This window comes from Zophobas morio, unplaced genomic scaffold, assembly GCF_036711695.1.
Source record: "Zophobas morio isolate AGI-343-1 ecotype UQ-CSIRO unplaced genomic scaffold, CSIRO_AGI_Zmor_V1 ptg000024l, whole genome shotgun sequence".
NCBI classification, from domain to species: domain Eukaryota; kingdom Metazoa; phylum Arthropoda; class Insecta; order Coleoptera; family Tenebrionidae; genus Zophobas; species Zophobas morio.
In genome coordinates, this window is record NW_026972129.1 from 7,160,594 (window position 1) to 7,175,040 (window position 14,447).

Genomic DNA, 14,447 nt, shown 5'->3' on the forward strand with positions numbered 1-14,447 from the left:
CCAGCTACAGAAGCTGGACAATTATATAATCAAACTCACATCAGAACAAGAAATGTCGTAGACCGATGCTTTGGTGTGTTAAAACGAAGATTTTCTGATTTCGCTTATGGCTGCCGTTTAAAACTTGAGACAATTTTAGAAATCATGGTGGCAACATCTATTTTGCATAATATAGCAATAAACATGGGCGAGGAGGAACCTCCGCCAATTCCTGAAGTGGTACATGTCGTACAACAACAACTAATAAATGATGGGCAAATACCGCCTATTGAAAATGTGAACCATGTTGAACATCAAGTTAGAAAAAGCACTGCACTAGGAAGAATATTTATTAATAACTATTTTAACTGTTTGTAACATTTTACCTGTAATAATAAATTAACTACAACAATACTACACTAGACTTTACTACTTCAAGTTTTCAAGTTCCCTCTGTTTAATTTGCAATTCAGTTTATAAAATTTCTTTTTCCAAACATTGTTTTCTTCGATCTGCTTCTACTTGTGCAGTCCAGCTCTGCCTTAATTTTTTTTCCTGTTGTCCAGTTCTGCAACTTCTTGGCGCGTGGAAGCCACGTCTTCGTAGGTGCGAGCTATATTAGCTGTTGGACTATTTAGGCATCTTTAGGCCGTCTAATCTTCCAATTTCTGTTTAGCTCATTTCTTTTTACTTTTTTTGACACTTGCAGACTACTGGGTGCCGCAGCATTTCTGCCTTAAATGACCCCCAGTCGTCCTTACTTTCAATATTAACTTGTATTAAGTAAAATTTAAGCACTTTTAATTTTGATAAATTATTCATACGTTTCCAATATCATGCACATTGCTAGCATTACTTGCTTCTGCTACATTATTATTGTTGACACAAATAGAATCATTATTATCATCAGTAATTACATCAGTAGATGTTACAGGTATTTCTGATACAACTTCATTTGTATTTACGTCCAAATCATACAGGTTTACCAATCCGTAGACACGTTTACGATTTAATATATCTAACGTTAAGTTGTTGCTTGCAGCAGTGCTGCTTGTAGGCCCGGAACAAGAAGGCCCGCCTCCGGTCTTATTTATACTAATTTTTTCACATGCCGGACTTTCTGTGGCAATTTTTTTTTTATTTTCATATATTTTTTTTTTTAATTTTCCGGGGTTCTTTTACGTGAACTAAGTGCGTTGAAACGCTCCGTAATATTTTTGCATTTAGCCTCCTTTTGCCGCCAAGTAACCCCATAGGTCTTCTTGCACTCTATAAAATGTTTTTCTTTTGCTATTAGCTCCAGGCAGTACAATTTATCATCGTCCGTAAAATTTGGACATCGTTTTTTTTTTGTCCACTTTCTTCCGTCATAATTCTGAAATATTCAGAATCATATTAATAAATCATAATAATCTATGTATAATCTAGCAATTTTTACCTCTTTTCTAGTTTTTTGTGTAACAGTTTTTTTAACGTTGACACTGACACATAAAAAATTAAAAATTATTATGTCTGGCTGTTTTTAATTTCTCTATAAATTTTAAAACGCCATGTTGTCGTATTGATTTTTCAGTAAACTTGACGCTTAATTAAGCGGTTTACGGTGCAAAACAAAACTAACTTAACGGACGCTTAAAAAACTGAGATTAATGCACATCTGTCACTATCAAACATTTTGGTTGCCATGGAGATTCCGGTAACTAGATAATCGCAAAATTTTTAAAAGTCGGAGTTAGAACCATGGTTCTCAAGGGTCCAGATATAGGCTTTTCGTGGCGAGGCCGACCCTTCATATGCGTAACATTTGCAATGTACTTATCCTATCAAACAAAAAACAACTGCTTTTTCAGAATTGCAGTATTTTAGTATTTATATTTGTTTTCAAAATATAAGACCGGGGAGTGTTATCTAGGACAGCTGTATAGTGCCTACTTTTAAAATATCCATATACGTCATGTAATTTGCAAATGAAATGCCTGCATATTAAAAAATATATATTGTAGCCAATTGTGTTCATAATTCGCGAGGAATTAATCTTCAGCCGTCCGAACGTTGGAATATCGTGTATATTATAAATACTTCATTCTAATCTTTTAAATAAAAATATGATTTAAAACAGTTCAAGCAATCGAAATTTTTAGAGCAACATTTAAAATCTTTTCCATTTAAAAGCCGTTGTTCGATGTCTTCATATTAACCGAGCGGTTCAGCAAATTTTTTTGCTAAACTGTTTGTCATATCCTTTTAAACATACATTGTACAAACGATGAAAATACAATGACGAAAACAGATTTACGTAAATGCGAATGTATTTTTAAATTCTGATTTTGTGGAGTGGAAGTTTTCATTTATTAACGCACCCTAAAGAACATTATTGCAGAGAACATTAAAAAGGGAGTAGAACCATAATGGGATGTTGGGCATCTAATTTGCGAATGCATGCAGCCAATATCGAAATTGAACAATAACGAGTTTCTAAAAATAACAGCCATTATATGGACGCCTGATGCACTGCAACCCATTCATCATTTTTCAGATATAGTTGTGGTCCCACCGCACCGCTCAGTTGTTGAGGAAAGTAGTTCTAGTCGACTTGTTTTAGTCGCTAATCAACAGTACGTTGTGCACGAGCGTGAACGCGGTTATCTTTCCAGGTGTTGTTCTAACCTCAAAGTTTTACGCGCCTGATTGTTTTGCTAATTATCTTTTTGCGCTTTTCCGGACTCGTGTGCATTAATTATGTCCAAAACACGAATTGATAAACTTTCCACCGCGTCTTTTGCCATTTGGTTTTTCGCATAATTCAGCTGTGTTGCCCTTATGACTGTTTCTTCGTCGAACAAAATGGGAGGAATAATTGTAATTTGCACCTGCGTTCTTCTGCTGTCACACCAGCAATGTAAGTTAGATTTTAAACGTTTTATTTTTAGTCAATCACCACATCTGATTCGTTTGCCAAATTCCAATTGAACAAATAATTGCTACGAAAGCAGGCTGTCAGAAGATGAAAATGTCAACAATGTCACATCACACGTCAAATTGACGTTTGCACTTCTGCATTTTTGTGAAAAAAATGTCATTTGAGAAATTTAAAAAACTTTTTTTTGTCTTGGAAGCTTTGTTATGATTTAATATTGCGAATAGATTTATAGAGTGTGGACTTCCGCACATATCTATGCGACTCGATGTAAAATGACACCTGTTGAAAATAGCATTATTACGTCTGATGCCTACCAGACTCTGTGATAACCCTGTTAAACTAAGTGGTATGTGCAGAATTTGCAACAATGTTTGTTTTGCAATAAAAATAAAACTTGACTTCAACAGCTCGTGAATACTGAAAGAATCCAGAACATTTTTTATATTCAGTTTACTATTATAAGAATTTTTGCCAGATTTTAAATGTGATATTGTTAATAACGCTTATTACGTATTATAATAAAAAAACCGTGGACATAAAATACCAAGTAAATTCCATTCAATGTTGAAATGTTTGTTTATAACACTATCAAAGTTATAAGGTCCTTGGTCTTACAAAATTAGTAGAATTCTAGAAATGAATTACAAACAAAAGTTACTTAACACTTGAAAATTAAAAGTAAGAACGGTTCCAATAGTCTGTCGTGGTGTCCACGTTTTAAATTTATATTGTCAGTTTTCATTAGATCTTTTATTTTAATTTTTGGAATAATAAGGGCAACATAATTAATTATCGATAAATCATAAAAATTACCCAAGTATGTAAGAGTTATACGTACTCTTTGCAAATAAATGCGAAGCCGCAGGATCGAGTTAATAGTTACTTGACTGCCCACTTATAGGCTCTTACACAATTTTTTGAAAAAAAAAAGAAGCTTTAGTTTAGTTTTTTTTATTACACAAAACTTTCGATTTTTTAGCTTGTGGTTCGTAAATTGCGTTTGCTGTTCTCAAAAAAGCGAGCGCGATTTACTCATACATACCAACTTTTTTTATTTCAAGTGTAGGCATCTAACCTTCAGCAACGCGATCTCTCAATTTTTTTTTGTTATTTCAGAAAATTTTATTTCTTAGAAAATCTTAAGGCAAGATACGGTTACTAATGTTTTTTATTAAACATATAATGTACGTAAATAACCTTGGACCATTTTTTTGTAAAGTGTGCCTACTAAATTTTTTAATCCTTTTTAAAGTACGGATAAAAACACTATTGCTATTAAAAAAACCTGTCAATGATGTCACACTTGCCAATATTGGGCATAAAAGTTCAAATTGGCTCTTTGATGTTGGGCGTGCACATAAAATATTCTGTTCCAGTGTATTTGATCAAAATGAGTTTTGAAGTTTTTGTCGAATTTATTTCAGTTTTATAAACGCGGCAATAGATATTATCTTACCATTATATTTTATAGCCAATTACAATAAGACCTGTTTCATTCAGGTACAAACATTTTGCTGTCGTATTTTGAACAGCGTAACCACCACAAAATTATTCTAATATTGAGTCTATTAGAGTGATGTCATCATGTTCATAATCTGTCATGGAGGGCATTTTTGGTGGAAATACGACGAATATGGTGATATTCTGTAAATAGTAAATAAATAAACAAATAATATGCCGTAATCTTGATTGAAAAATTACAAGGGTGCTTTAAATTATAGCAAATGATAAATTGACATGTTTTGATGTAATAAGGGAGTTTTTTTTTTCACAAACCTTAACGGGTCCGTCCTCGATGTTCCATAGTATCCAGACTGTTAACATGTCTAATATTGGGCCAAATGGTCTGTAGCTTTAAAAAAATACTAGAAATATGACAATAATAACTTTTATTTGCTATTTTTAGTTGTTGCCTTTTAAATCGACGATTTAAATTTTAAATTACAACTGGTGTACAAATTATATGACATTACATTGTACATGTACTTGACACAAGCAAAATTTCACAGTAAAGCTATAATAGTTATTAATGATACCAGCTCGATGTGGACATCATAATGAAACGCGTATGATAAGTGATAACTAATAAGCAAACATGTAGCACTTAAGTTTTATTATGATGCAGAATCAAGCGTGTATCATTCAACATTTTATCTACGACGGTCTTAAAAATGTAAAACTTTCAATTTGGAACTTTCAACATTAATGGGTGTATTTCACGGTGATGTAGTAACCGCATATTTTTAAGTTTAAACAACGCTACAAAAAGTCTCATATTTTAAAATATTTTTTAAGAGAGGCGTAGGTGAGTGCCTACAACTAAACAGTATTCATCGAATGTGGAGGTGACAGAGAAAACGTGCGTTCATTGTTTCCTGAGAAATCAAAAAAAAAAAAAAAAAAATACGGGAAAACCACTCGAAAGTTCGAAGAATGATGAAAAATTAGACTATTTAAGAATATTTACCACGAGAACCTTTCGAAATGTTTATCCGAAATAATAAAATATCTAACGAAAACAGATGATAAACAATTTTTGATGACTAAAGTTGTGTTGTTGATTATGGCAACTTAGCACGCGTCTGCAAGAGGGATGAATTTACTAATTTAATAATAAGCATACAAGTGTTTAATACCGGAGCCAATGTTCCCATTTTATGATACCGAATATTAAAACAACGATACCGAGGTGTTTTTTCGTGGTAATATTAAAGGAATAAATATGGTTGAAATTATGCATAGGTATGCTGCGATGCGACAAAAAAATTCAAAACATACTCGCTTTTTTGTAGCATGCAAAAACCGACAATGTATAAATTAGTCTGTGGAAATTAATATGTTTGGAAAAATACCAAGCGTAATTGGCTCTTTTTTGAGCCTTCCCGATTCAGAGGAGTATACAGGGCATTGTTTCCGACGATTACCTGCGTCATCGCTTGCAGATTATAGAGTCGATCTTCTCACTGTAAAGATGCGTGGTGAATGGCGTTCCAGTATCTTGCCTAGGGCTATATAGAAACCTCAGAAGAAAATACGAAAGTTGCATCAAATATTTTAAGTAACAGTTAGTTCAAATCATTATCAAAATTCTTTATCATTGTCAACTCATCTATTAACTAATCTAATAAATGTAGGCCCACTGTAATTTAGTTTTCAAAAAGGTAGGTCGTTTACGGCATTATTTACAAATATAAAATCTTGTTAATAAAGTCAGATTAGTTTTTAATTTTTAAGTTTTGTGAAAAAATTGATGCTCATAATTACACGTTTGTCATTAAAAACTTATGATAACAATCACGTGATTGTGGCTAATTGGCGTAGTGATACAGTCGGAGATAATTTGTTTTTAATAATAGAAGGATAATATGTAAATAAAAATCTTATAAGCCTTTTTTTTTTTAATAAGCAAGCAACAGTTTGCGCAACTACATACATATTTACCAACGCTTTTATTTTTTACTAGTTTATAAAATAAAAGTGGTGGCATAAAAAATTACTTAACGAAGTTTACCTTTCAGAACTTTTTGTGTTATAATAGCTTGAAGGTGTTTGCAGTTTTTTCCACAACTCTGGAATATATTGACAGATTCAAAACAAACTTTATTCACACATTTTATGTATTCACAAGTCAAGCTTTCATTAAAGTTTGTTAACTATACATATGTATTATGTTACACTTTTATGTTTTAATGTTTTGGGAAAATTAACATCGAATTTTCATTATCCTTTTGTGGCTATGATGTAAAGGAAAATATAAATAGAAATATAGATCTGGACTATTTTGCAAACATATTTATTAATCAAACATAAGGTAAAAAAAACGTAACACCAACCATCTAAACGCGTTTTTCCACTAGTAGCATTACAATGGCTAATTGTCGACTTGTCTAGAGGTCTGTAATTTGGAAAATTGTGAACCTTGGTCAATAATGTAAACGTGAAGTTGGCCACCTAATGTGACAACTGTCCACAACTGTCAGAAAAACTGAGACATAACCTGAAAACGATCATTTTGGAAAATTTGCTTTTAAATTATGCCCTGGAATGATTTCCAAACCCTGAATTGATTATAAATTGAGGATAAATTGGTGAAACAAAGTTGATGAAGTTGACGGGAGTGAAAATGAAGTTTACGGGACTGAAACTGAATCATGGTTCCGATTTGGTTTGACTTGATTTGCCGTAGATGAGCTTTGGACGATTTCGGCGATTTTTTTTTTTATTGAAGATCGAGCCGTCGTTGTATCCTTCTGCTATGCTGGAGGATTTCCATTCCCCGTGTCGCTTTAACGATAAAAGGTCCATACCTTTTTCAGCCAAATTTGTCGCGGTCGCGTAAGTACGACGGAATGAGGAGGGGTACATGATGGTTCACTTTACAACATTTTTCACACAAAAATTTATTAAAAACGGGAAATATGGAGGAAACTAAAACAAAAGTTCTGGACCATTTCTGGATTGTCAAAAAATAATAAAATTCCAAAGCTTACTAAAATGACGTGAGTACACATTTTTATTGATGCACTTCAGAAAAAACATTTTGAAAATTCGCAAACCTCAAATGGGCTACTAGTGGAAAAAATAGTATATTAACCACGTTTGTGAAGCCAATTCTAGACCTCGCGCTTTAGAGCCCTCGACGCTGCGCGTCTCAGGTTCTAATTTGCGCTCGGTCTAGAATGTCTGTCTTCACAACCTTAGTTAATAATATACTATTTTATAATATTCCGTGAACAGCGGCTTCATTAATACTCCTGTGGTTGTTCTGTAGCAGTACTCTTCATCAAAGGGCTTATTTTTCTTTTATATTTGTTGCTTTAATTGTCTGAATGTCGAAGTTGACTAATTTTCTTCTTATACTATATTCTTTAACCAAAAGCGTTCTACTGGCCGTAACTAGGGGAATATTGGGAGGATTTTCACATTTTTTGACATGTTGTATGTCTAAGTTTGAAGCTTAGTAACTGGTCTGACTGGGGTAATGACATGACGCCCTGTCAGGCTAAAACATATATACAGGGTTAGTCACGAGAGAATTACTTCTGAAAATTATTTTTACGCAACCCAAAATACTAATACCCTGTACCACTTGATATTATCTAAATTTAAAATGAAATGCCTAATCCATGATTGCTTTGACTTTGGCAGTGTCACTTTGACGTTAATTAATTTTTAACATTTTTTTTCATCGTTGACTCGGCTCTAGAGCCCCATTGGATCGACGACATACGGTCAGATCAATCTGGGCTATACTGAAGCCGTAAGTGCTCTACCAATGTTGTTCGCCGCTAATGTGCATGTGTTAATTCGCCGTCTCTGCGTCACCTAGAGCCTCTTCGAAGTGCAAATCTGCAACCTCTGGGCTTCTTCGGCCATCTATTTACAAAAAAGCCGTAGCATCCCCCAAAATGCCCAACATTTTCAACAGATTAGTAGTTAAATTATTTACTTACTTGTTTGAGTTTGTGTTGTAACCTTTGAATAAAATGCCGTAAAAGGAATTTTTAGAAATAATTTTCTCGTGATTAATCGGTTGCAAAAGATCAAGAGGCACACTGACAAATTTATTAGCGGCGCCGGAGGAGATTTCCGACTGGCTACGGTACCACCACGGACACTCGCATAACCTCCTTTTCCACAATTGTCAAAATGAGATTGCCAAACTCAAAGCAATCATGGATTAAGCATTTCATTTTAAATTCAGTTAGTATCAAGTGGTACATGGTATTCGTATTTTGGGTTGCGTAAAAAAAATTTTCAGAAGTAATTCTCTCGTGACTAACCCTGTATCTGCCAGTTTGATAGTCTTTGTCGATAAATGGTTTCAAGCGTTGTTGTATATATTCTGTTGCATACTTTTCTGCCTTTAGGGCGCAATTTGCTTGCACAAAATAACCTTGACTGAAATTTCAATCCACACGCACTATTTGTTATCAATTTTTTTTTCGGAACTTAAATTTCATATAGTCAAGAACATTCTCTTTATTTTTTGCATAATAATGTTCATTTGAAGACGTTTTATTATTTTTGAGTGAAAAATAATGTAACGATTTTTAAATCTAAGCGCGCTCGGTGAGCAAGGTCGCGGAAGAGTGGGGTCGGTTTTTACGGGCGGCGAGAAAAAGAGGAGGTGAAGAGCGTTTTTTGAGCGAAGTGAATTGCTGTGAAAATCGAGATTTTGGCAAAATAAGGAACCAAGAACAGCTAGGTGAGTGAGTCCCTATTTGGCCTAGAATATTTAAATAGAAGGAGGAACTAGGTTCTTTGTACGGGTGCCGTCGATTCGTGGTTGGTTGCCGTCTCCGTCGTCACTGTCCCATATTCGTCGATTCGTGGTTGGTTGCCGTCTCCGTCGTTACTGTCCCATACCCATCGATTCGTGGTTGGTTGCCGTCTCCATCGTTGCTGTCCCATACTATGGTAACATCTCCTAGAGGAGCTTTGAACATGAGATAATCGCTCCGAAGTGCTTCACCAGGAAAGAGCTTACGTAAATTTGCGGAAAGTACTTAGCATGTAAGATCGTAGAGGTGGTACCATTTCGCGAAGGGCGTTCGTTAATATAAAGTTACCGAAAATTAGTCTGTTGTCCGTTCGTCCCCTTCCTTGTTGGGTTAACTACCCAGCTGGCGCCCAAAGGACCCCCCAATATAAAAAAAAGGCCGGAGAACGTCAAAATCGCCATTTGTCATAATAAATTGTATCTTTTGTTCACCAAATTTAAAATCACCAGAAAATAGAATATTTAGTCTCGTTCTTTGTCTTGCTGGTTGTAGAAGTGGGTCTATTTTCGTGTAACATTTAATTCATGTTTGTTTTAAAATTTGGCACATATGCCGATCTGACACATGATATTTCTTTGCCAACTTCGACGTCGTTGTCGTCCCATTTTTATTTGACAGTTTAAGAATCTTCCATATTTCGACTTTTGTTAATTTCCTTCGTGTCACACCTTCCTTTCTGTTCCATCCAACGTTTCCCAAACTTCGTAGACGGTGGTTCTTTTAATTCCATAATTGTTTAATTCCTTAGCCGCCAGCTTAATGAGGTGTAACCTTTGGCTGCTTTTCGTACAGTAATTTTATTAACTTTCTTTTTTCAATTTCTTTTAGTGTAACCGTTACAATTATTGACAGTTTGGCTTGGAATAAATAATACTCACCATAACAATCAGAATGTCATATTCCAGATACCACAATGCAGATTGATTATTACTCGTACGGAAAAAAAACAGAAATTACTTACAATCTCTATTTTTAAGTAGACGTATGGATATTTAGAGTGCACTAAGGTATCTTAATCTCCAAATATGTGAAAAAGGAGGTATGATTGAAATTGAAAAATTATGTAATGTAGTGCAAGAACTTCCAACCACACTGGTGTACTTGATTATATATGTTACAGCTAATATCCGAAATCCCTTATTATGCATAATAACTAGACATTTTAGGAATTATGCGTAATAACTAAACTTGTCAGTTATTATGCGTAATAACTGAAATTTTCAGTTATTATGCATAATAACGGAAACGTTTAGGTAATATTGATAATAACTAACAGAGGAATAGAAATTATGCATAATAGCTGATTTTACAAAAAACGGGACAAGATGAGCAATTCAGGTTCTCATAGATCAATGAAAAGCAATGGGAATATGACGTTTCTGTTACTGTAATTTGTCCCGTTTTTTTTAAATCAACTGTACATGTGATATGTAGGGAGGCAGGGTGGGTAGCTTTTTTGAAAATATTATGCATAATTCCTGTTCCTCTGTTAGTTATTATCAATATTACCTAAACGTTTCCGTTATTATGCATAATAACTGAAAATTTCAGTTATTACGCATAATAACTGACAAGTTTAGTTATTACGCATAATTCCTAAAATGTCTAGTTTTTATGCATAATAACGGATTTCGGATATTAGCTGTAACATATATACATATTTACATGGAAAAAATTCTAAAAGTGTTGTTTTTGATGTGGTCAGCCTGTTGAGACTTATTTTTTGTAATATCTTAATATTATACATATTTACTATTTTCCACAAACTAAGGTAACATTCAGTTGAAAAGTTTATTCCGTCGAAAGTTGTGTCGTAAATACATGTATGTTTGTGCAGCTTTAAATTATATTTGCATTCATCTCTAGTATTTGTTAACATCAGATTAGTCATTTTTGTACGATTAAATTTACTCCAAAATAACAAATGGAAAGATGTAGATTAACTCATTATTCATGAAAAACTTAACTGAATGTTGATGATAGTTTGAGTAGCATTAGCCGAAGCTCAAAATCGGAAATGTATGTTTCTAGTAAAAGAAACTTCATTATTTGCGTTTGTGGAAATGTCTAAATTTCAACGTACTTAAATAACTAGATGAATCTTAATAGAAAAACAATTTGTCAGTCCGAACACTAAACATCAAACTAATACAAAATCCATAACAATTTGATACGCGTTGTGCTAATATTGCACCATACACTAGTTAACCCTTGACATCACTCTCCAGAGATTCGTGCACATATCACTAACAAGGCAATACACCAAAGCCGTCGAACAGGTAAGTAATATTAAGGCACAGTATTATTCCGATGGGACAGCAGCAACTGTTGTCTAAAGTCATCAGCAAATAGAATTTCCTTCCAATGTACGAGTAGTCTGTAACCTGTCATTCCCGAGATTTTATCGAACTTTATTTGAGCCGATATTTGTATATGTTAAATTAAAAATAGTTCTAGGACCAAAATAGCGCTCCTTACGTCGTAATTGGAAAAAATTCTTGGCGAAGAATTGATTATTATTAGCTCATCTGTAGTAGAGTGGAAATATTATGAGAAAAATGTGTTGTGCGCTCTTCTGAAAGTATTTCCATTCTATCTGAATACATTGAAAATAACACTGAGTAGTTCATGACATGGTGGTGTTTATAACATTGTTAGTTTTCAAGTATATACAAATTTTCGTGCACTTTAAAACTAGAAAACAGTAACATAGTTAACTGCAAAACGGACTTATAAATGAAATGAAATAAAAAAGAAATATATTAGAAGTAAAGACTACGTTATATTTATATTTTCTTTTTTTTTTTAGAATTCGATAATGATATCAAGATAATGCTGTAGGTTTCTTTTAAGCTTGACATAATATCTGTGAAAGGTGTCTGTCAATCGTCAGTAACTTGAAATTTTATCTAAATTTTATCCAAAGATTTGTTTACACTTTCGTAGAATTTTCTGTGATTAGAGAGATTAGAGATTAAAACTTACAGACGAGAGTTGTACAATTCTTTGTGTAACAAACGCTAAAATTGTCTTCAATTATACACAGTGTTCTGTTTTTGAAGCATAACATACGGTTTAGTTTTTTTAAGTGGTATAGTTTTGTTTTTAACATTTATGTAGCTCCTTTTATGGGACGTATACGTATACTGCGTCTACAAAAAAATCTACGCCCAGCACGCTTCTTTACATTTACTTTAACGTTACATACATATCTTTTTTAATTTATAAAGGTCCTCATAACAAAAATAAAATTCGCATAATCAAATTCTATAATTTTTCGAAAAAGTTGGATTCGTTTTATTGTATTTTCAGGAGCGAGGGAAGTTCTGTCGAAATAACCTTCGACCAATTTTTTGGCCTTCCAAACGGCTTTTAATTGAATTTTTAGGTAAAAAATGTGTTTTATTACATTTACTGGAAGTTTAAAAGGATATCGAGGGCCTGCTTATGCAACAGGTAGGAAGTTAATCCATAAAATTTTCAATTTTCAAACAAAAAATGTGCGTACATTTTTGCCAAGAGTTTATATAGGTGTTCCATTTGTGGATTGTATATGTCGCAAAAACAGCACACTCTGTAAAGCAAAAAATAATTTCAATAATATGTACTATTGATTAGACTTCTTTGACGGAAGTGTACAACTTTAGTCTTTGACATCAACTTTGTTTTTTTTTGTGGATACATTTTTTACATGCTTGATAGCGGAAAAATTAGCAGTCATTTGGTGTATCACATATGTATACTCATACATACATTAAATATCCTGTGAAAATTATACCAACTTTTTGACCTTTTCGTTTGTTGTCATAACGTCTTCCATATGTACGTAATTTTCGAAATTACAACGTTAGAAATGAAACTGTTACATTTGATAATTACTATTTGCACATCCTGACTGATTCTAAAAGTGATTTTCATACTTTGAAATTATTGTTAAACTAAAATTGAGTTATCAACTTCTCACCCACGGTTTTATTACAAATTACTTATTTTAAAAATTAACTTAAATGTAATTAATTATATTGTGTTAAAATCTTTCTTTTTGCCTATTTAAGCATGTATGATAGTGTGCATAAAGAAAAACAAAGTTATCATTTATAACTTAACCAAAACATATTTAATAATATAAACTTTTTTCTAATCTATCCAGCCTCGTATCGTTTGCGGTTTTCCAGATCGCAATTTGTACTGACATAATAAAAATTTATCAGCCTATATGAATAAATAAAAAAAAGGTTGCGCCACGAGCCGATCGATTGACATATAATTTTGGAACCCTTCCTTGTACATAGTCGTTAATTGCAGATTTCCTTGACTAGAAATAAGTACCAACTGAGTAACTGAAAAACACATGATTTCTATATTTGAAAAGCTACCGTGGATAAAAAAAGTAAGTCTGTATTTTTTCATTTCTTTACCAAAGTTGTTTAACACTTAAAAAAAACTTTATTGACATTGAAATTCCGAAGTTTCCGAGCCGTTGTTAATTTCGCGATTTCTTTTTCCAGTGAAGTCAAATAACTGAATTAGGTCAGTGGGAATTGGTGTTTATTATTAACGGTTAAAAAAATGTTTTCGCTTGAACGCATTCACATTTAAGAAGGTAAGCTTCTGTGGCCAAAAATTTAACCCACTGATACCTCAATCACATCGTAGTTTTCTGATTCTTCATCGATAAAAATGGGTCTCAAATAATTAATATTTATTTTGAGGATGGTTGGATGACCTAAGAAATCTTAAATGTATTCATTTTCATTGCCTGCAACTGAGGTCAGAATACCGTCATTATAAGGATTTATTTATTTGTCGTCGTCACCTCTGAGGGCAATGTTTTGTGCTAGTTTCGATTTAATTAATGGTTGGTTCCCTTCAACTGTTTGCTTTGATTTGAAACTGTCACTTGTTAATTTACGGTTTCCTTTACAACGATTACGTGTACGTATATTTAGAACAAGTTGTGCAGGGAGTTTGTTTGTGTTATTAATTTACACGTGAACTGCTATCGAAATTTTGCTCGCAAGTTGATATTTATATTTGACCGATAATTTCTCGTTTTTTTTTTCTTGGGCACAGGCCAAGCCTAGCAGTGTTTTGCTTTATTTATTAAATTTAAAATTGTTTCAAGGACAAGTGTGATTAGAAACCTAGATATGTGATTTTTATCTCTGCTCATGCATTTTGTAAAACCAACAGAATGTTAATGCGTATTAGCTTTTGTTCCGAAAAGCTGATGCAGGAATAAACGTTACGTTAGAGGTTTACTC

General features: G+C 33.2%; 1 protein-coding gene across 1 annotated transcript in view; it reads left to right on the top strand.

Annotated features, from left to right (window-relative positions):
* Positions 1–2,556: 2,556 nt before the first annotated feature.
* Positions 2,557–14,447, top strand: part of LOC135134824 (cysteine-rich motor neuron 1 protein-like) — a 218,954-nt gene continuing 207,063 nt past the window's right edge. Inside the window, exon 1 of the mRNA XM_064063661.1 lies at positions 2,557–2,878. Coding sequence (XP_063919731.1) covers positions 2,800–2,878 — 79 coding nt within the window. The 5' untranslated portion in view covers positions 2,557–2,799. The remainder of the gene's footprint in view (positions 2,879–14,447) is intronic.